The sequence below is a fragment of the Denticeps clupeoides genome, chromosome 9, assembly GCF_900700375.1.
Source record: "Denticeps clupeoides chromosome 9, fDenClu1.1, whole genome shotgun sequence".
NCBI classification, from domain to species: domain Eukaryota; kingdom Metazoa; phylum Chordata; class Actinopteri; order Clupeiformes; family Denticipitidae; genus Denticeps; species Denticeps clupeoides.
In genome coordinates this window covers 2,113,533-2,135,217 of record NC_041715.1, presented here as the reverse complement: position 1 = coordinate 2,135,217, position 21,685 = coordinate 2,113,533, and the positions used below count along the sequence as shown (strand labels likewise).

Below are 21,685 nucleotides of genomic sequence, written 5' to 3'. Positions count from 1 at the left end.
CACATGGCAAAAAAAAAAACATCCACATAAATATAAAGAAAATAGTAATAAGAGAGTAATAAAGGTGGCCTCGGGGTGGGAGGAGAGTGTGTGTCACGGTGTGGCCGTCCCCGTGGGGTTTGTACTTGGATTTATGTATGGCTTTGCGTGTGTGTGTGTGTGTGTGTGTGTGTGTGTGTATGGATCTGTATGGCGTCTGTGTGTGTGTGTGTGTGTGTGTGTGTGTGTGTGTGTTCAGCAGCTGTGTCCCGCCTCCTTCTGCAGCTGCATCTCCTCCAGGCGCACAGGGAAGGTGTCGATGGTGGTGAAGATCTCCGGCGCCGTGACCGGGAAGGCGTAGCGCTGCTTGTCCACCCCCTGCTTGTCTAACAGGACCATGCTGAAGGAGTTTTGGGGCATCTGCAGCAGTAACCTACACACACACACACCCACACAAGACAGATATCTGCAGTGCTACTGCATGTACTGTGTGTGTGTGTGTTTAGTGTTCATTACCTGAGTTGCAAGGCCAGTCCTGGTGCGATGAGTCTGTGCCGAATGCGTCCGATCTGAGACGGGAAAACTCCCACAAGCTCCACCACCGTCACGTGCCTCAGGTCCAGACCACACTGTGCGTGCTAAACACACACACCCACACACACTTATACACACACCACCGAGGAAATCTCCTGTGATCCGTGATAAAATGCTCGCTCTAGACAGCTCTAGTGACTTCCTTTCATCACACACACACACACACACACACACACTGTCTAGAGGTCTCAGCATCATGCTGATGCCCTGGTCGTGACTTCAGACTCGGGCTTTTAGCTCACCGAGCCACAGAAGTGCAGCACAGTCTCAGAGCTCTCAGGGAAGTTCAGTTTTAGCTCAAGGCACAATCTATACACACACACACACACACACACAGTGTTAATGACTCATATCTTTCAGGCTCTTAAAATGTCACCCACAGCAACCCCACGCTGATGTTAACGCTTTTGGACAAGAATAAGAAGAATAAGTTCCTCCACCTCACACACACACACACACACACACACACTCAAGCAGCTCGTTTGGATTCATAGGAGGGACAAGGCCACACCCACGTGGGCGGGGCTGACAGTTATAGCCACCCTTGTGTGTGGATTCAGGACGCAGCGTCCACATCATGATGTGAAAACGCGAATATCGGCATCCAGGCCGTCGTCCAAGGTGCTTTTGTTAAAAACATTTTTTGAGCGGTTTTCATGAGCACAACCGGTGAAATCCATATCGCTTTAATCCAAACGGCCATTTATAAGTCCTGTCCGACCTGCCACAGGCCTGGGGAGGATGGCGAGGAAATGGGTTGGATGAAGAGGGAAAAGGAGAAGCTGAGATGTCTGAGAAGAAGGACCAAGATGGCAGCGCGGCGCTAGCTCGCGGCGGTCTCTCCGGATCCAAAATGGTGCTTACGTCACTGGGTTTAAATGTTGCGTGTGGCACCAGGTTCCGGAGAAACTTGTACCATCTAACATGTATGTGGCTGAAAGGACAATAAAGCTGAAATGAAACGTACCTGCAGGTTGGTCATCTGGAATCTGTAGTAGTGATTGGCGCCTGACGGTGCCGAGATGACGAGGAGACGCCGCTTCTCGTAGAACTGGTCCAGCAGGGCGGCGGCCGAGCGCACGGCCACGTTAATCTTCATCGCTGCCAACGACGTCAGAAGGAAAGATTTCAGAGCAGGATGAAACACGGTCGCCTGTGGCAGCCAGTAACCAACAGTAAGTCTGTACACCTTCTCATTCAACGTGTTTTCTTTATCTTCATGACCATTTACGTTGGTAGATTCTCACTGAAGGCATCAAAACTATGAATGAACACGTGTGGAGTTATGTACTTAACAAAAAGTTGAGACCTGACCTCCACAGTCACCGGACCTGAACCCAATCCAGATGGTTTGGGGTGAGCTGGACCCCAACAAGTGCTAAACACCTCTGGGAACTCCTTCAAGACTGTTGGAGAAGCATTTCAGGTGACGACCTCTTGAAGCTCATCGAGAGAATGCCAAGAGTGTACAAAGCAGTAATCAGAGCAAAGAAACTAGAATATAAAACATGTTTTCACTTATTTCAGTACAGAACTCCACATGTGTTCATTCATAGTTTTGATGCCTTCAGTGAGAATCTACCAACGTAAATGGTCATGGAGATAAAGAAAACACGTTGAATGAGAAGGTGTCCAAACTTTTGGCCTGTACTGTACATATTAACTTTTTTGCAGCCATCAGAAACCTCAACCCTAAACCACAACACACTTTTCTGAACCAGTTTTTCATGCTGATTTCAGATCTGCTTTCAGTCACATCAACCTTTTTTTAATTATGATTTATATAAGTTTGCGATGGACTTGCTTGTGGTTTTTATTAAACCGTTTCAATATTTTCTGTGCAAAGTCGGATAGGCGCACACTGCGGCATAGATATATACTTCATCGATGGTGACTTGAAGGCACGTTGTAAGTCGCTCTGGATAAGGGCGTCTGCCAAATGCCTTAAATGTAAATGTAGCGCCATTTCTTTAGAATCACTTCGCGTGGGATTTTCACGCAAATACTGTGTCCGGATTGTCCAGCAGTAGACGGCCTTCATGCTCTCATTCCAGAAACCTTGGCAGCGACGCTCCATTAACACAATTTCACTCACTATGCCAAGATTTTCTGCAAAAAGCTCGAGGTGTGAGGCAGGAGGTGAAAGTGAACAGCAGCGTGTGGGGATTCGAACCGGCAACCTCCCAATTACGGCTCAGTTTCCTTACTCGCTAGGCCACCACCGCCCCAGTGAATTTTCGGTGACATTTATGGTCGGAACTGCAGAACTCCATCCTCGTATGCAGATGACACTTGGAGCCCACATGAAGTGATTGTCACATGTGACACACAGCAGCACAGCACACGGTGCACACAGTGAAATTTGTCCTCTGGATTTAACCCATCACCCATTTAACCCATGACAGGCGCCCGGGGAGCAGTGTGTGGGGACGGTGCTTTTGCTCAGTGGCACCTCAGGGGCACCTTGGCGGCTCGGGATTCGAACCGGCAACCTTCTGATTACAGGGCCGCTTCCTTAACCGCTAGGCCACCACTGCCTAGAGTCTGTGGTCTTTGTGCTTTCGTCATGAATAAACCACACGTAAAAGAAACTGTCATGGTAACAACTGACATCAATTGCAATAAATGGCGTCTGTAACAATGGCGTCTTTAACAAACGGTAAATCTGGTCATACACTTAGGCTAATTACCAATTATCAGGCAATATATAACTAGATTGAGGGTGGTAGTGGCCTAGAGGGTAACACACTCGCCTGTGAACCAGAAGACCCAGGTTCAAACCCCACTTACTACCATTGTGTCCCTGAGCAAGACACTTAACCCTGAGTGTCTCCAGGGGGGGACTGTCCCTGCAACAACTGACTGTAAGTCGCTCAGGATAAGGGCGTCTGGTAAATGCCGTAAATGTAAAAGTTATAATATTTAAAACTATTATGACGGCGTGTGTGGGAGAGAGGCTGGCGTTCATGTGAGACGTACAGTAAACTAAACACGGCTGCGTTCACAGCGTTTGGTTGTGTGTGTGGAATGTAGGTGGCGCTGTGCCTACGCGAGCAGGTCGTCTCCACGCCGGACCACTCCATGTTGAACTGACAGACCCGGGCGGCGCTGCCCTGCAGCTCGAAGCCGCCCAGGCAGCGGAAGTCACACGTGGCGCCGTAATTATCGCCCGGACCGTCACAGCGCATCCAGCCGTTATCGGGAGTCGAGAGAGGAGAGCAGCGTCGCACTGAAACACACACACACACTGAGATATCACCTGGACCCATTGTCATGACAACCGGTTAGAATCTGACGGGATCTTAAGGCTCTTGCACAATTAAAAAAGGGTTTTACACAATCATTAAAAAGTAAAACCACGTCGGAAAAAAATCTAATCATAAAACCATCATCATAAACAGGACATTTAAGACTTTGAGACACACACACACATCCAGTTCTGTCCTGAACATGCAGATACGCGCACACACACACACAAACCCGACTGAATCTCTACTTGTGCTGTTCCACATGCTCACTATAACACAACAGACAGCTTCCGCCTTCCTGCCCTTGATGAATACACATGAAATGTATAGAAGTGTGTGTGTGCGGGTCTGTGTGGGTGTATGTGTGTCGCTGCCTCACCGGTCACGCGTACGCTAAAGCGGCAGGTGGCTTTGTTTCCGGCTCGGTCGAACACGGTGTAGGACATCTTATGGTTTCCTTCCGGGAAATCAGACCCCGGAGGCTTTCCGGTCAACTCCACACTGCGACACACACACACACACACACATCAAATTTGTCACATACACAGTCAGACACGGTAGGATATGCAGTGAAATGCTTTAGCGGCTGCTACAGACCACAGTATTGCAAATGTTGCAAGTATACAATGAACCAATATGCAAATATATATATATATATAACACCACTGCACTGGCCAAGAAAGCACAGCAGCGTCTCTACTTCCTCCGCAAACTAAGAAGAGCAAGAGCACCAGCCCCCATCATGTACACATTCTACCGGGGAACCATCGAGAGCATCCTGCCTAGCTGTATCACTGTGTGGTTTGGAGCCTGCAATGCATCCTGCCAAAAAACTCTCCAACGCACAGTAAGAGCAGCTGAGAGAATCATCGGTGTCCCTCTCCCCTCCCTCCAAGACATCTACAGTACACGCCTCACCAAGAAAGCCCTCGGCATAGCAGCTGATCCCACCCACCCAATGCAAACCTTCTTCAGCCTGCTGCCATCAGGGAGGAGACTGCGGAGTCTCCAGGCCAGGACCAGCAGACTGAAGGACAGCTTCACCCATCAGGCTGTCAGGAAACTCAACTCCCTCCCGGCTCTGCCCCCACTCCCCTCACTCCCCTCTTCTGCTCCACAAACTTTCTGAACCCTAACACACACAAACTGACCATGCACCAGTCACTCTGTGCAGCTTTGGTCTGCCAACTACCTCACTTGTCACTTTGTCACTTTAAACTTACCTCTGTTGCACTACATGGTTTTGCACTCTCCACCATGTGCCCTTATTTGTATATGGTGTTTTTAAAATTGTATATTGTGTTTTTTAAAATTGTATTTATACCTTTGTATTTAATGTTACTTGTATGGGTCTGAGAGTAACGTAATTTCAATTCTCTGCATGTCCTGTACATGTGGCAGAATTGACAATAAAGCTGACTTTGACCCTTTGACCTGATATAACCAAATATTACACTTTTATGCTTTTAACATATAATATGTGTAACAGGCAAGGTGAAGGTGTACAAATGAGTGAAGTCAAAGTAAAAAGTGAAAAATTTGCACAAGAGTATAAAATATCTAAGTATAATATCTACATTCATATCTAAATCTCGACACATATTTACATATAGCTCTTGTTTTGCTATATTGTCTTGTATATGATGTGTGTGTGTGTGTGTGTGCGTCCAGGCCTACTCTGTGAGGATGCCGTCAGCCGTGTCCTTGCCCTCTGGCGTGTCCCACGTCACCCTCACCGCCAGCTTCCCCGGTTCGGCCGTCCGGTCCTTCACGCTGGGACACTTTATCACCGGCGGCTCCACATCTGCGGAGCGACCGGACACGGGAGCGCGTGTTCATCTCGCACACAGAGGACACGACAACATGCCGGTACTAAGGCGACACTCCTTTACCGGCACACATGCTCCGCCCCCCGCTCCAGCGGTGGCCGGCCTGACAGGTGGCGCTCCTGTCACCCTGCAGCGCGTACCCGGGCGAGCAGAAGAACTGGCAGCGCGAGTTGTAGTAGGACCCGTCCGTGCACTTGTAGCCTCCGTTGGTGGGCATGTCCAGTTTAGGACACTGGATCTCTGAAATTGACCAGCAGAGCCGACCAATCAGAAATCACTCTGTTTGTGGGATTTCGATTTTTAGTTGTTATATTGTGCTTATTGTTGTTAGTATATTGTGCTGCACATTGTTCCTCTATACACACGTATAGGCCGAAGTATATTCATACATATATTTATATTCAGTATATATATTTATAAACAATATAAACATATTCTACAGCTTGTACAATAACACTTACACACATCCTTGTACACACTCTACACTGTACTTGAGAGACACCATCTACCGGAATCAAATTCCTTGTATGTGCTGCACTTACTTGGCCAATAAACACGATTCTGATTCTGATCAATCGGTCGTCTTAATGGGAATCTTTTCAGATGGATATTAAATTGGAAAAAAACTGTCATTAGCTCCTAAAAAATCTAAAAAATATATATAAACCCTTCAGCTCCAGCCAAATATTGACTGTATAAATGAAGAGATTTCTGTGTGGATTGTAGCGGTGTGAACCTTCACCGGTCTCACGATTCGATTACGATTATCAAGGCCGCCTCGATTATCGATGCATCATGATTTTCTCACCAGCGAACCGGCAGTCGGACGGTGCTGCACGTCACTACCGTCTCTACTATTTAACTAGAACATCACCAAGGTCCCGTCCCCACACACTGCTCCCCGGGTGCCTGTCATGGTGCCCACTGCTCACCAAGGGTGATGGTTAAATACAGAGGACACCGTGGTTTCACCGTGCCACCGTGTGCTGCGCTGCGGTGTTTCGCAATGACAATCACTTCACTTTCACTTACTTTAAGGAATTCATTTCAACACCAAGAGTTCAAAAGTGATTGTCACTTGTGATACACAGCACCATGTGACACAGTAAAATGTGTCCTCTGTACTTAACCATCACCCTTGGTGAGCAGTGGGCAGCCATGACAGGCGCCCGGGGAGCAGTGTGTGGGGACGGGTCTTTGCTCAGTGGCACCTTGGCGGCTCTGGATTCGAACCGCCAACCTTCTGATTACGGGGTCGCTTCCTTAAGCTAGGCCACCACTGACCCCATAGCAAGCCTAATAGATTGTGAGTAAAACTCTACTAGGTGGAGATGAAGGGCTGATGGAGGGACAGAGTGAGCGTGGTGACCTCTGACCTCTGCAGGTGTATTTCCCAGACCACTGCTTGCTGGTGAGACAGAGGATCTCGCTGTGGCCCTGCAGCTCGTAGCCCCGGCTGCAGCGGACCTTGCAGCGCGTCCCCAGAACGTTCTTGTAACGCTCCCCCCGCGGCGTCTGGCACGTCAGCTGGCCGTGCTTCACCTTCAGCGGCGCGCACCACGGCGTACCTGCACCGACAACCCGAGGTTACTCACACAAACACAGCGTTGCTGACGGCGCCATCTAGTGGTGCTTCCTTATTCGACGGATGAGGCGTCACACATAAAAAATTGGAGGTCATTTGTCTGTTGACAAATCATCTGCTGTTCACCTGCATGTCTTCGTGCGTACGTATCTTCATCGTCCCCGTACGACCAGGACCCTGACCCTGCAGAGACAGACACAGGAAGGCAGAGAGACAGATGTTTCCAGAACATTCTGCCTTTCCACCCTTTCTACCTACAGTTTCTGCAAGTGTGCCGCGTCGGGTGCGAATTGTTTTATCGCGACAGCAACATACCGCAGAAACCGAACGGTTCTTCCCATGAACACCTTCTCCAGGTGGAACAAGTGTCATGGCGACCAAAGCACTCCATACTTACCGCGATGCTTACTGTGGCCGAACATCTCCAGCGACTCAGACTCAGACCAAGAGAAGAACATCCTGTTCTAGCTCAAAGTGTCCCACCTGATCCTCCTGGTCCAAGTAGATCTTCAATCCTGGTGCCGCTGCCAAACCCGTGAAAGGCAGGCCGCTTTCTCGTTGTGTTTATTACAGCGATGCGACTCTGCATGAAGTTCTCTAGGAATTTTGTAATGCTTGGGTTCAACTCAAGGTTCATTCGGCCCCGAACAGGACATGGAACATGCGCACGCGAGATGAAAGACGGCCCTGTTCTCCCGACGCGGTGAAGAGATCCACGCCCACACGCTCAGCCAGGAGAAGGTTCCAGCAAACGTGGAAAACATTATTCCACTCGGCCCGATTTGTCGAGCTCAGCAGAAAGACGCGCAATAAGGACTTTGTCCCCGGCTCGCACCAGCCGGTGGGGGGGCGGCTGGGAGTTCTAAATGTGCAGGCACTGGTTCTGCTGGACCCGCGTCCTCCGTGGTTTTGGCACTCGATTATTACAGAACACGGGTCTGTTTCCAGTGATTAATGCAGATGCTGAGTCCACTGCACAAATATGCACAATATTCTACTAAATAATCTACAGCCTCCATGGTCACCTTTTAAACTGAGATCATGTCCTAAAGTAGCTCACAGTACTTTTACGTCTCAAGGACTAACAGACAGAAACGAGAGGTTGGACGTAGAGGTTGGACGTAGCTACACAGAAGTTTTTAAGAACAAAGTATTAAGAAGGGGAGGAGCCTGTAGGAATGATTGACACTCAGCTTCCAACATGTCACACGCTCGGTTATCTTCGCTTGCACGTCCCTGCCGAACAGTTCCACGTTTCCATTTGCAGTTCTACTGCGCCGACCCACTGGAAACCCGCAAACTACAGAGAAAGCGGTCTTCTTTGTTCAGGCTACACAATACCTGGAGTCCATTTTAATGGTAATTCCCGCTGGCCCGGGCCAAACAAATACTTTCTGTGATCCCTTTGAATAGATAAATGCTCCGTAACCACGCGCCTGTGATCCGTGTACCTTATACCTGATGTGTTTTGCTTTTGTGTCTATGTAATGAATAAATTACTGGAAAATTATCTATTCATCGGGGGGGTTAATTAAGCTTCCATGATTAGTGTTTAGTAAATTAAATAAATTAGGGCACCAGTCTGACCTCCTGTTCCTTTGTAATTCTTATAACGTGAATTACATTGTATATTTAAAACACAGACAGTGCTTGTAGAACGATGCACAACTAAGAACACGACAAGATCAGACGAGTGGAATATGGAATATGTGACAGATCTGTCTGAGTGTGTGCGTGTGTGTACAGGCCAAAAGTGGAGACACCTTCTCATTCAATGTGTTTTATTTAGTTTCATGACCATTTACGTTGATAGATTCTCACTGAAGGCATCAGAACTATGAATGAACACATGTGGAGTTCTGTACTTAACAAAAAGTGGAGACCTGACCTCCACATTCACCGGACCTGAACCCAGTCCAGATGGTTTGGGGTGAGCTGGACCAACAAGTGCTAAACACCTCTGGGAACTCCTTCAAGACTGTTGGAGAAGCATTTCAGGTGACGACCTCTTGAAGCTCATCGAGAGAATGCCAAGAGTGTGCAAAGCAGTAATCAGAGCAAAGAAACTAGAATATAAAACATGTTTTCACTTATTTCACCTTTTTTTGTTAAGTACAGAACTCCACATGTGTTCATTCATAGTTTTGATGCCTTCAGTGAGAATCTACCAACGTAAATGGTCATGAAAAGAAGTTGTGTCCAAACCTTTGGCCTGTCCTGTATGTTTGTATGTGTATTTGTATATGTATGTGTGTGTATGTGGGTGTGTATGTGAATGTGTATGTGTGTGTATGTGTGTGTATGTATCTATGTGTGTGTATGTGTATGTATGTATGTGTGTATGTGTGTGTGTGTATGTGTATGTATGTGTGTATGGGTGTGTGTATGTGTGTATGTGTATGTATGTATGTGAATGTATGTGTGTGTATGTGTGTGTATGTATCTATGTGTATGTATGTATGTGTGTGTGTGTGTGTGTGTGTATGTATGTATGTGAATGTATGTGTGTGTATGTGTGTGTATGTATCTATGTGTATGTATGTGTGTGTATGTATGTGTGTGTGTGTGTATGTATGTATGTGAATGTGTGTGTGTGTGTGTGTGTGTGTGTATGTGTGTGAATGTATGTATGTATGAGAATGTGTGTGTGTGTGTGTGTGTGTGTGTGTGTGTGTGTGTGTCTGCGTCTCGGACCCCCTCCCCCTCCTCTCCCCCTGCCCCAAATCCGTCCACGTAACCAGAAAGTAAAGTCGGGAAGCGGCCCGCAGCAGCAGCAGCAGCGCAGCGCAGACCGACGTCCGACTGGGTGCGAGAGCGCTGCCCCTGCGCCACCCCGGCCAGGAGCCCGACAGACGACGTTCCTTACCCTCGTACCCGAGTCCGCGGCAGATCTGCAGCAGCAGGATCCCGCACACGCTCCACCGCCAGGTGTCCATCTTTAAAAGCGCCTTCCTCCTCCTGCAGGAGACCCGCCTCCCGTCCGAAACACGAGAGCCGGAGCGGGGGTGTGTGTGGGGGTGTGGGGGCGTGTGTGTGTGTGTGTGTGTGTGTGTGTGTGTGGTGGACAGGGACGCACTGGAAATATAATACAATTCATAACGTCCATCCAGAGTTTATATTTCCTAAACCGCCGGTTTTCATCTGTATCCTGCAGACTCTTATATTCATGCATCTCGTGGTTAATGTGGGATTTAATAGACGTGCATCACACACACACACACACACACACACACACACACACACACACACGTCAGGAGCTTCTCTCCAGACCAACAAGTTCCGACAAAGATGCACATGTACCGCCCGGGGGACCAAGACAAAAGCTCTCAAAACAGCTCAGAGGTCAAAATGAAATAAATTCATGCAAAAAAACGTTTAATTTGCTTGAGAGAATTTGGATGAGTGTGAAGTAAAGTGTGGGGACAGCGCGTGGAGGAGCGCTGGACATGCTGGGACATTTGGTATAATGACGTGGTGTTGTGTGATAGGGTGTAGGGCGATACACACTCGCCTATGAACCAGAAGACCCGGGTTCGAACCCCACTTAAAACCATTGTGTCCCTGAGCAGGACACTTAACCCTGAGTGTCTCCAGGGGGGGACTGTCCCTGTAACTACTGACTGTAAGTCGCTCTGGATAAGGCCGTCTGGTAAATGCTGTAAATGTGAATGGGTGGCTGTCGGCCAGAGAAATACTACGGGAAACGTTTGTTAAATGTTTGCTAAACGTTTATTTAGAACGTTGAATTTATTCTGCCATTATTAACGATTCCACGCGGCCTAATTCCTCCTCAAGCTGTGGGGACAAAGTTCAATCTTCTCAGTCGCCCGGATTCTCAAATGGCATCATACTCAACACTCGATAATACGCAAATAACAGCGTCCAGGCCGAGACACAAGAGCGAAAATGGGGGTCTTCAGGGGGAGGAGCCGGGACATTGGGGGTTCATCTGAGGTCCAGGTACTGAGGCAAGACGTTATTCCAGAAGCCCTGAGAGTCAGGAGCAGCATTCCTGTCGCCTGTCCACGTGTCTTGCTGTGAGTCCGTCTGTCTTCCTGTCTCCCCGCCTGTTGGTCCACCCGTCTGCCCTCCTGTCTGTCTCCCTTTCTGTCTTCCTGTCTGTCTCCCTGTCTGTCTCCCTGTCTGTCTTCCTGTCTGTCTCCCTGTCTGTCTCCCTGTCTGTCTTCCTGTCTGCCCACCTGTTGGTCCACCCGTCTGCCCTCCTGTCTGTCTCCCTTTCTGTCTTCCTGTCTGTCTCCCTGTCTGTCTTCCTGTCTGCCCACCTGTTGGTCCACCCGTCTGCCCTCCTGTCTGTTTTTCTGTCCGTCCACCTGTCTGTCTCCCTGTCTGTCTTCCTGTCTCCCCGCCTGTTGGTCCACCTATCTGCCCTCCTGTCTGCCCGCCTGTCTGTCTCCCTGTCTGTCTTCCTGTCTCCCCGCCTGTTGGTCCACCTTCCTGCCCTCCTGTCTGCCTGCCTGTTGGTCCCCCAGTCTGTCCCCCAGTCTGTCTCCCTGTCTGCCCGCCTTTCTTCTCACCTGCCTTCTCACTTGAAGGCATTGGCTTAGGTGAAGACCCGCCTTTCTTTGGTTGCTCTTTATCCTGCTCTTCTTCTTCCTCTTCTTCCTCCTCCTCTTCCTCCTCTTCTTCTTCCTCTTCTTCCCCCACGTCTTCCTCCTCTTCTTCTTCCTCGTCTTCTTGTATTTCTTCTTCCTCCTCCTCTTCTTCATCATCATCCATATCTTTTTTCTTCACAATTTTATTTGTATTTTTTTTCTGTAATTTGCCATTATGACCTTCGTCATTTTCATCATCATCATCATCACTTTCATTGTCACTTTTATCATCATCATCATCATCACTTTCATTATCACTTTCATCATCATCATCACCACTTTCATTGTCACTTTTATCATCATCATCACTTTCATTATCACTTTCATCATCATTATCATCACTTTCATCCTTGTTGCCGTTGTTTGACAACCTTCCTTTTTTGCTTTGCTGTGTCTTCTTCTCTTCCTCGCTTTCCTCTGCCTCCTCTTCATCTGTCTCTGATGCCTCGTTTCCTTCTTCTCCACCTTCCTCTTCATCTTTACTGACCACGTCAGCATTCTTGTTGTTTCCCTCCATTCCTCCATTTTGCTCTTCCTCTTCTTCTTCATCCTGCTCTCTCTCCTCTCCGTCTCCATTGTGCTCATCAGCTTCTTCCTCATCCTGCTCTGATCTGTCACCTTCCACATCAGACTCGTTCCTCTTCCTCTCATCTTCCTTTTCATCTGATGAGGCTTTTTTCTTGTTTCCCTTCATTTTTTCTTTCTTCATTTTCTCTTCTTGTTTTTCTTCTTTTTTCAGTTTTGTTTTTTGTTCTAGTTTTTCTTCAGCTTCTTCTTCTTCTTCTTCTTCATTTTCTTCCTCCTTCTCATCATCCTTGGATTCTTCTTCATCGTGCTCCACGTGTTCTTCCCCCTCCTCTCCAGCAGTCCCTTCATTTTCCTCCTCTTCCTCACCTTTTTCATCGTTCCTGTCCTCTTCTTCTTCTTCTGAACCTTCTTCTTGTTCCTCTGCTGTGTCCTCAGGTTCACCAACATCTTCTTTATTATTCCCACCCCCACGGTCATCTTCACTGGTCTCTCCTCCACTTTGATCGTCTTGTTCTCCATCATTGTCCTCCTGTTCTTGCATCTCTCCAATTTCAGTTTCATCTTCCTCTTCGGCACCTTTGTCACTTTCTTCTCTCTCACCTTCAGTCTCCTGATTTTCTTCATGCTCTCCTCCATTATATTCATTCTCTTCTTCTTGTTCTTCTCCTTCCTCTTCTTCCTTCTCAGTTGAGACATGATTACTTTCGTCTTCACCTTCAGCCTCCTCTTCACCCCTTTCTTCCTCCTCCTCACACTTACTGCTGTTCTCTTCCGTCTCCTGACTGATTTCCTCTTCATCTTCTCCACTATCTTTCTCTTCCTCCTCAGATCCTCCACTCTTTTCTTCACTCTCTACCTCCTGACTGACTTTGCTGTCTTCCTCTTCATCATTTCCAGAGTCTTCCTCTTCTCCAGTCTGCCCCCGTCCAACACTCACTCCACCTCCACTTTCTTTTTCATCTTCCCCAGTGGCTTCCTGCTGTCCACTCACATGGCTACTGCTCTGTCCTTCAGTTTCCTCCCATCTACTTTCCATTTCTTTCCCTTCTTTCTCCTCTCCACCCTCCACCATCCTTGTATCCACCTCTTCTCTTTCTTCTTCCTGTTCTCTTTGCTGCTCCTCTTCCTCTGTTTTAGATGCCTTCTCTCCACTATTCTCGGTTTTATGCTGCTCTGCCTTCTCTTCAGGTTCATTCTCATCTTCCTCTTCCATCTTTCTCGCTTCTGTTGTGTCCGACCACTGAGTGATGCTCTCACCATCATCTTCTCCATTCCTATCTTCTTCTATTTGTTCTTCTTCTTTGTTTGGGGTCTGATTTTCCCGCTGTGGAGGACTTTCAGACTCGCTGTCAGTGTCCCAGCTGTTTTTCCTCAAGCCCTGTCCTCTGCCACCTCCTGATTGGTCCTGCTCTTCTGTCTCCGCCTCCTTTCCGGTGGGTTCTGCCAGTGACGAGGAGGAAGTCGAGGAACGCTGGGAGACAGCGCTCTGCTTGGTGAATCTCTCCACCTTCCTCAGATGTTGAGGGGTACCGGCACATTTTTGGGGGGTGGAGGGTGTCGCGTCGCCCTCTGCCAGGAGTGCCACTGAGCTGGCGAGGACAGAAAAGTTACTCGGTCCAGCTGCTTCTTCTGACACCTCTTCTCCTTCTTTCAACTGGGCTGGGGAGGGGCTTCTGGTTGGGGTGGACCATGGGCTAGAATCCAACTGGCTGGTCTCTGGAGTTGAGAACTTTCTGGTTTCTGATTGGTTATCCCCCACAGGGGAGCTTAAATCCAGTTTGCTGCTGGTTGGACTTTGGGTTTTGAGGGTTGGATGTGACAGGCTTTCTTCTTTAGATGATGCACCATGGATTGGCGAGGACATCTTCTGTACGTCACTGGTCCCTAAGGCTTTGAATTCTTCCAAGTTTTCCTTCAGGTTAGTGTTCCTCATCTTACTTTTCATTTGATCAAGAACTTTTTTAGTTTCAGCAGAGGCCAATGTCATGTCTACATTCTTTTCAGCTTGAGCAGGTGAAGACCTGACCTTCTTAACATTCTGAACGTTAGACTTGGCCCCTTGAACTTCAACATGTGCAGACTTGACTTCGCTCAAAAAAGATCTTGGTTCTTGAACTTTGGTTGTTGAGGGCTTTTCCTCCTGAGTTTGGCTCGGTGGAGGTTTGATAGCATGTCCTTTATCAGGAACAGATGTGGCCTCTGGAATATTGAATAGTGAACATTTGACCTCATCTACAGATGGCTTCCTTTCGTGTCTGACTCCTGAATCTGCTTCACCCTTGCTGATTATGTCCTCCACTTTGGAAGTGGTGATCTCCACCTCGCATATCTTAGTCTGTTTGGTTGGATTGTTAATCTCGACAGACTCGCCAAGGCTTGTTGGTTTGTTCTGAGATCTTAGGGCCTCGGGGCTGTTTGGAACACTTTCCGCTTCCTGGACTCCGGCCTCTGCAGGGGCCTTAGACGTCTTCTCCTTGATCTTCTTGGAGGGCGGGCCCTCTGTCTGTGTCAAGAACATGTCTGAGCCGGTCCGGATCTCAACAGGCGGGACCGGGGATGCTGGACCCTTCGTATATTGGGACGTTTTCCTATCACGGTGTTCCTCGGGCCAGTCTTTGTCCTCAGAAGGAAAGCGGTGCAGAAAATGTTATAATAAAATATTGTGTTCCTCACGGGTGGCAGATAAATGTAACTTACCCCACTTGTAGACTCACGGACAACCTGGTTTCTACCTGGATCTTCATTGGCTAAAAAGGGCAAATATTTTAAATACTGTTACTATTGTTCGGTACGAGGCAACAAACAAGCGAGATAAGCGCAGAGGAAAGGAAACCACAGTCTTCATAAGCTGAAGAGCTGCCGTGGTGCCATCTGATTCAACTCAACCTCCTGGCTAGAACACAACATCAGCACAATGCACACCATACGCAGCATAAAGGTGTTAAAACGTAACAGTGTAATATTTGGTTATGTTTGCAATATTTGCATATTGGTTCATTGTATACTTGCAATATTTGCAATACTCGGGTCTGTAGCAGTTGCTAAAGCATTTAGCTGCATTTCGTAATCGTGCATGACTGTGTGTGTGACAAATAAAAATTTGAATTTAAAATATCGGCACACATGAGCCAAGACTTTACTTTACTTTACTTTACTTTATTTAGCAGACGCTTTTATCCAAAGCGACTTACAATAGGAAGACACCAGCAATTCTCGTTCGATTTCTATAGAATATCGAGTTTACAAACTAAGAGCCCTGATAAGGCTTAGACTTGTCATTGAAGAGCATGCTCAGAGATTGTTAGGTGCTAGACGAAGAAAAATTATAATGTATTTATACATTTTGTATTTGTTTATTCAATGTGTACGCATGTGCTTGTGTAAGTGTTAGATTTGTCTGTAATATTTTTTGAACAAGAGGGTTTTCACCTGCTTCTTAAAAGTGGTGATAGTCTCGGCTAGTCGTGTGGAGGAGGGCAGGTTGTTCCACCAGCCAGGGACAACAACGGAGAACAGACATGATTGGAATCGGAGACCCCGTGAAGAAGGAATTTTTAGTCTCCTTTCGTTTGCAGATCTGAGAGAGCGTGCAGGAGTGTAGCTAGGTAGTAGTGTGTTGATGTAGGAGGTAGTATTGTAGCTTCTGTGCAGGAGTGTAGCTAGGTAGTAGTGTGTTGATGTAGGAGGTAGTATTGTAGCTTCTGTGCAGGAGTGTAGCTAGGTAGTAGTGTGTTGATGTAGGAGGGCGCAGTTCCATTTACAACCCTGTAGGCAGCATCAAGGATTTGAACTCAATGCGAGCAGCTACCGGGAGCCAGTGGAGGGAGGTAAGAAGAGGTGTAACATGGGTGTATTTTGGCTGATTGAAAATGAGACGAGCTGCCATATTTTGGATCATCTGGGCACCGTGGTGGTGCTGCACTACAGGATGGGACTCACCACCTGCACATGTCAGGGTGGGGTCGGGACGGGGAGGGGCTCTGTCACGTAACATCAGGCCGAGTTGCTCAGAGGATCCCCCCTGGAAAAAAGTACGGACACACACACGTCTCCTCTTGTGCACCCCAAAAACCCGGACCAGCCAAACGAAACGAAAGTTTCTCACTCTCTGTCTTCGACGCGCTCGAGGGCCGGAGCGCTGCGGTGCGGGGACATCGTCTGGGTCGTCTGGGTCGGCTGGACTCGTGGGACGCCCCAGCATCAGATCAGCGTAGTACGTGTCCAGGTTGGCACGGGCAACGTCTCCTTGGTCCAAACACACCTCCAGCTCCAGCTTCCGTGGCCGGGCAAACACCAGCATGTGACTCTTGCCACACGCAACCTTAAAAAGCGAAGCGGAGACCCCCCCACCCGCACTTATTCCAAACATGCGTCCAGAAACACGCAAGTCACAATGTCATTGCATGCACGTGTGCTGTCTTTCACAATGACAGTCACTTCAATTTGCTACGGGTCAGTGGTGACCGGGGGGTTAAGGAAGCGGCCCCGTGTTCAGAAGGTTGCCGGTTCGAATCCCGATCCGCCAAGGTGCCACCGAGGTGCCACCGAGCAGTGGGCAGCCATGACAGGCGCCCGGGGAGCAGCGTGTGGGGACGGTGCTTTGCTGGTGGCACTTTGGCGGGGTGCTTCCTTAACCACTAGGCCACCACTGGCCTAGCAATTCTGGAAATTCTGAGAAAGATTGCTAATTATATTAATCTAGCAAATGACATACTTAATGATCAATTATGTGAACATGATGATCAAGATTGTAAATAATTACAGCTCAAGTGACAGACATAATTAAGCAATCATGAATAAAGTGCAGGATATCGGACACTGTTGAGCCGCGGTATGCAGAAGATCATCTCACAAGTACAAGTCATGGCATACAACCACATTGAGTGTAATATTGCAATTTTATATATATATATATATATTGCTTTATTACAGAGAAAATTAATCTTTATTAATTTATATGATTTATATGAAATCTTTATTATCATTAAAGAGGAAAACTCACCGACTCTACGTGGTACTTGAGAAAGCGTTGGCACAGCGTTGGGACAAACTGGTTGGCAAAGTTTTCATCACCTTGACCGAGTTTCCCATGTCGCCCGTCGCCGAACGTGTACAGGAGGCCCTCCTCTGAAACACCAGGACATTGACATCACGTTCGTCTCACGGCGAAGATCGATGTTTACATTTACAGCATTTATCAGAAGTCCTTAGTCAGTAGTTACAGGGACAGTCCCCCCCTGGAGCAACTTAGGGTTAAGTGTCCTGCTCAGGGACACGATGGTAGTAAGTGGGGTTTGAACCCGGGTCTTCTGGTTTATAGGCGAGTGTGTTACCCACTAGGCCACTACCACCCTACTACCACCCTCGATGTGTGTGCGTCGTGCGCTTGCCGGTTACGATGGCCGTGTGGTTCTCCCCGCAGGTGACATGTCGGGGTCTCCCCATCCCGGTGACACACACCGCCGACGGCACGTCCGCCTCGAACACGAACGTCCCCAAACCCAGCTGTCCGAAAACCCCGCGTCCAAACGAGAACAAGCCCTCGTCTGAGCGAGAAACAGAAGACACGCCGCGCTTTCTTACACGCGGCATAAATATCTTTCTTACACGCGGCATAAATATCTTTATCTTTTAAGTGAAGTGATTGTCACATGTGATACACAGCAGCACAGCACACGGTGCACACAGTGAAATTTGTCCTCTGCATTCAACCCATCACCCTGAGTGAGTAGTGGGCACCATGACAGGCGCCCGGGGAGCAGTGTGTGGGGATGGTACTTTTGCTCAGTGGCACCTTGGCGGATCGGGATTCGAACCGGCAACCTTCTGATTACGGGGCCGCTTCCTTAACCGCTAGGCCACCACTGCCACAAATATGACGCAGCGCCACAAGCCACTCGTGTCAGCTGTCAGTGGACAGTTGTGCAGCGACAGCTGCCTGATTCGTCCAGGGTTCCTGAAGCGCTACTGAACACTCCAGCCATGGTGGCACAAGCAAGACACAACGGGCGCTGAAATGGGATTATTATTATTATTATTATTATTATTATTATTATTATTATTATTATTATTATTATTATTATTATTGCGTCCATCCACGAAGACTGAGATGTGAGGCATGATGGGTATTGTGCAGATTACCTGTGAGGACCACAGTGTGTTCGCCCCCACACGCCACCTTCCTAGCACACCGCAAAGAGTTGACACGCCTTGGGAGGCTGTCATTGGCCGGTTGCTCCGGGGCCACGCCCAGCCGTCCACCGGCGCCGCTTCCGAACGTGAACACGTCCCCCGCGTCTGAAACCCATCCGTAAACCGCGGTTTCTCTCGTAATACTCTTACATTAACGCCAGGTATCTACGGAGTGCTGTGAGTGGCAATATTAAATAGATAAATACACATTACATATTAAAATGTTTCATTAACTATCATTAATTAATTCAATAGGACATAAATTATAAAAACTGTGGAAAAAAAATAATAAAAACTGATGCGCTGAAAAAAATTTCAGTATGACATTTAATTAATGAATAATTATTTTGTAATGCATGTCATATTAAATTAATTAATACTTTTTTAAACTTTAATTATTGATGTATTTATCTATTTCATTTTAACGTCAGGTAACTACAGAGTGCTGTGAGTGGCAAGATCAAATCAATAAATGCATATTACATGTTAAATTGTAATAAAAACATGTTTCATTAACTGTTTGAAATGGGAAATTAAAATATTATTAATTAATGAATAATTATTTTGTTTCCAGTTCTTCTAAATCATGTCATGTTGAATTAATTAATAATTTGTAATTATTTAATTATTGATGTATTTATCTATTTAATTTTGGCACTCCATAGAAACAGCTAGATATTCTATGGAAGGATCTTTAAAGAAAAAGTAAATTCATGACAGCATGCTGTTTTGTGGGTGTGGCTTAGCAGTACCCGTGACGACGGCTGAATGGTTGGTTCCGCAGGACACCCATGTAACGGGACGGCCCACTGCCACCGCCCGGGGACACGGGGCACTTCTCTCCGCGCCCATTCCGAGCTGGCCGGCAGAGTTATCTCCCCACATAAACAGCCTGCCGTCATCTGTTCAAACACAGAGAGAGAGGGAGAGAGAGGGGGCGTCGCCATCGACCTGGTGCCGCGTATGAAGGACCGTTAAACGAACCTGTCAGGGCTGCCGATGTGTTGCACCCCGCCGCGAGCATCCTGATTGGCGCGGTGTCACAGAAGGGCCGCAGCGGCTGGAACGTGGCTCTGTCGTCATGGTGACCCAGGCCCAGCTGCCCGTCACTGTTTCCCCCTGTCGCGTACAGGACGTCCCGCGCTGATGAAGGCAAAGTGGTGTTGGAACATCAGCTTTCACCTTTAAGACGAGGCGGAGGCTGCGATCGGTCGGATTGGGACCTGCGGCCGCCTTACTGGTGCTCAGGATGGTGTGACTTTTCCCACAGGCCACCAGCGTCACCCGCTTGCGTCCCAGACCTGCAGTCGACGCAGATCAGCGTCAGATACGGGGCGAGCGCCATCGACAGCGCACGTAAAACACGAGCAGGCGCAAAGGTCGCGACCTTTCACACACGTAGGCTTGTTCACGGGCTCGGCCGCGTTCAGGCCCAGCTGGCCGCAGGAGTTGCTGCCGAACACGTAGAGGCGTCCCCGTTCTGCGGGGGACGGAGAAGACGGTTAGCCAACACTACCCCACAGGCGGCAGCCGGCGCGGCGCGTTTTACCCGTGACGAGGGCGGTGTGGGCGTCCCCGCAGGCGATGCGCGCGGGCCGGTCACTCCTGAGCCAGAACCGGCTGGGGACGTCCTCCCCCAGATTACTGCTCCCCAACGTGAAGAGCGCCCCGGACGCTACAACCACACACAGACGAAAACACATAAAGACCAACACCACGCTCGGTGTGAACAATGCAATGTCAGACGAATCCGCCCTTATCTGTCACACACAGGCCACCCAACTATTGGTTCAGTCCCTAGTAACCTCACGACTGGACTACTGTAACTCCCTTCTAGCTGGTCTACCTCTATGTACCATCCGACCTCTACAACTAATACAAAATGCAGCAGCACGACTGATCTTCAACCTTCCCAAGTTCTCCACACCGCCCCTCTGCTACGCTCCCTCCACCGGCTCCCAATAGCTGCACGCATCAGGTTCAAAATACTGATGCTGGCCTACAAAGCCAAACATGGAGTAGCACCATCCTACCTCACAGCCCTTATTACACCTCGCACTGCACCTGGTATACTCCGAGCCCCCAGTACTGCTCGCCTGGTCCCTCCATCTCTGAAGGTAAAAGGAAGACGCTCATCTAGACTCTTCTCCGTCTTGGCCCCTCGGTGGTGGAATGAACTTCCAGCTCAGTCACTGAGCACCTTCACACGGCAGCTCAAGACCTTCCTCTTTAGAGACTATTTAGATGAACTTGTAACCTTCTTCTTGTCTGACTTCAGTATAGAAACTAGAACAGAGAGAATAAAAAGGTTGTATTCATAGTTGGGGGTCCTAGTGAACCAGAACTGATCACTTCATCCATGGTGACATGGAAGCACGTTGTAAGTCGCTCTGGATAAGGGCGCCAGCCAAATGCCTTAAATGTAAATGTCTACAGACCCAGATCACAGGCCAGGATATAACGGGACTTAAATCCCCGGCCGCCGCTTCCCTATAATAAGCACAGGCTTAATTCAATTGGCGGCTTTCAGATAAAAAAAAAACCTCACCAGGCCTGCGAATAAAAAAACCCGTTTTAAAAGGCGTTTTATTAGACACACACACACCTGGCACGTCGGACTCCGCCTCTCCGGTCATTTCTCCCGCGGTCGCAGCCGTCGAACCCCGGTCCCGCGGCGACCCGGCCCCAGGCCACGCCCACCGCCCTCATCACCATGCACAGGCTTCGGATTGGCCGGTAGCGCACGCAGCTCATTCTAAATATCGCCTCATAGTAATCATAATCACAGAAAAACTACTACGTAACAAATGACGCATACCAGGATGTAAAAACATCTCATTTTATTTTGGCTCTTTGAAAAGTGGCAAATGAATACTATTATTATTATAATTAATAATACTATTAGATGTAATAGTGGTAGTAGCCTAGTGAGTAAGACACTCGCCTATGAACCAGAAGACCCAGGTTCAAACCCCACTTACTACCATCGTGTCCCTCCAGGGGGGGGGGACTGTCCCTGTAACTACTGATTGTAAGTTGCTCCGTATAAGGGCGTCTGATAAATGCTGTAAATGTAATGTAAAAATGTAAAATGTAGTAGTAATAATAATAGTATTT

General features: G+C 48.2%; 2 protein-coding genes across 4 annotated transcripts; both read right to left on the bottom strand.

The window, feature by feature from the left end:
- Positions 1 to 134: 134 nt before the first annotated feature.
- On the bottom strand, positions 135 to 10,221 carry srpx (sushi-repeat containing protein X-linked). 3 transcript variants are annotated; one of them, XM_028992390.1, is made up of 10 exons: positions 10,102 to 10,221; positions 7,362 to 7,418; positions 7,027 to 7,218; positions 5,714 to 5,890; positions 5,499 to 5,625; positions 4,201 to 4,322; positions 3,623 to 3,802; positions 1,541 to 1,674; positions 496 to 617; positions 135 to 412 (listed from the first exon to the last, which is right to left on the bottom strand). In XM_028992390.1, the coding sequence occupies exons 1-10, from the start codon at positions 10,169 to 10,171 to the stop codon at positions 235 to 237; spliced, it is 1,359 nt and encodes a 452-aa protein (XP_028848223.1). In that variant the 5' UTR covers positions 10,172 to 10,221; the 3' UTR covers positions 135 to 234. The 3 variants fall into 3 exon arrangements, with proteins under 3 accessions (XP_028848223.1, XP_028848224.1, XP_028848225.1); XM_028992391.1 differs by lacking the exon at positions 10,102 to 10,221 and adding an exon at positions 7,633 to 9,072; XM_028992392.1 differs by lacking the exon at positions 7,362 to 7,418 and having other exon boundaries at positions 10,102 to 10,178.
- A 743-nt stretch (positions 10,222 to 10,964) lies between these two features.
- On the bottom strand, positions 10,965 to 21,237 carry rpgra (retinitis pigmentosa GTPase regulator a). The gene is made up of 14 exons (XM_028991259.1): positions 21,174 to 21,237; positions 20,118 to 20,243; positions 19,956 to 20,048; positions 19,807 to 19,869; positions 19,553 to 19,711; positions 19,321 to 19,470; positions 18,518 to 18,673; positions 17,767 to 17,922; positions 17,379 to 17,503; positions 16,482 to 16,697; positions 16,316 to 16,397; positions 15,074 to 15,123; positions 12,027 to 14,996; positions 10,965 to 11,981 (listed from the first exon to the last, which is right to left on the bottom strand). Exons 1-14 carry the CDS (start codon positions 21,202 to 21,204, stop codon positions 11,181 to 11,183), a joined length of 5,178 nt encoding a protein of 1,725 aa, XP_028847092.1. The 5' UTR covers positions 21,205 to 21,237; the 3' UTR covers positions 10,965 to 11,180.
- Between the last annotated feature and the right edge of the window lie 448 nt (positions 21,238 to 21,685).

Coding starts and splice junctions, on each gene's coding strand:
- srpx (XM_028992390.1), bottom strand. CDS start 10,171: ATGGACACCTGGCGGTGGAGCGTGTGCGGGATCCTGCTGCTGCAGATC. Junction 4,323..5,498: donor GCTGACGGCATCCTCACAGA/GTAGGCCTGGAC, acceptor TGTGTGTCGCAG/TGTGGAGTTGACCGGAAAGC. Junction 1,675..3,622: donor CGTGGAGACGACCTGCTCGC/GTAGGCACAGCG, acceptor CGTCGTTGGCAG/CGATGAAGATTAACGTGGCC.
- rpgra (XM_028991259.1), bottom strand. CDS start 21,204: ATGACCGGAGAGGCGGAGTCCGACGTGCCAG. Junction 20,049..20,117: donor CCACACCGCCCTCGTCACGG/GTAAAACGCGCC, acceptor CGTCCCCCGCAG/AACGGGGACGCCTCTACGTG. Junction 14,997..15,073: donor TCCGTGAGTCTACAAGTGGG/GTAAGTTACATT, acceptor TTTCCTTCTGAG/GACAAAGACTGGCCCGAGGA.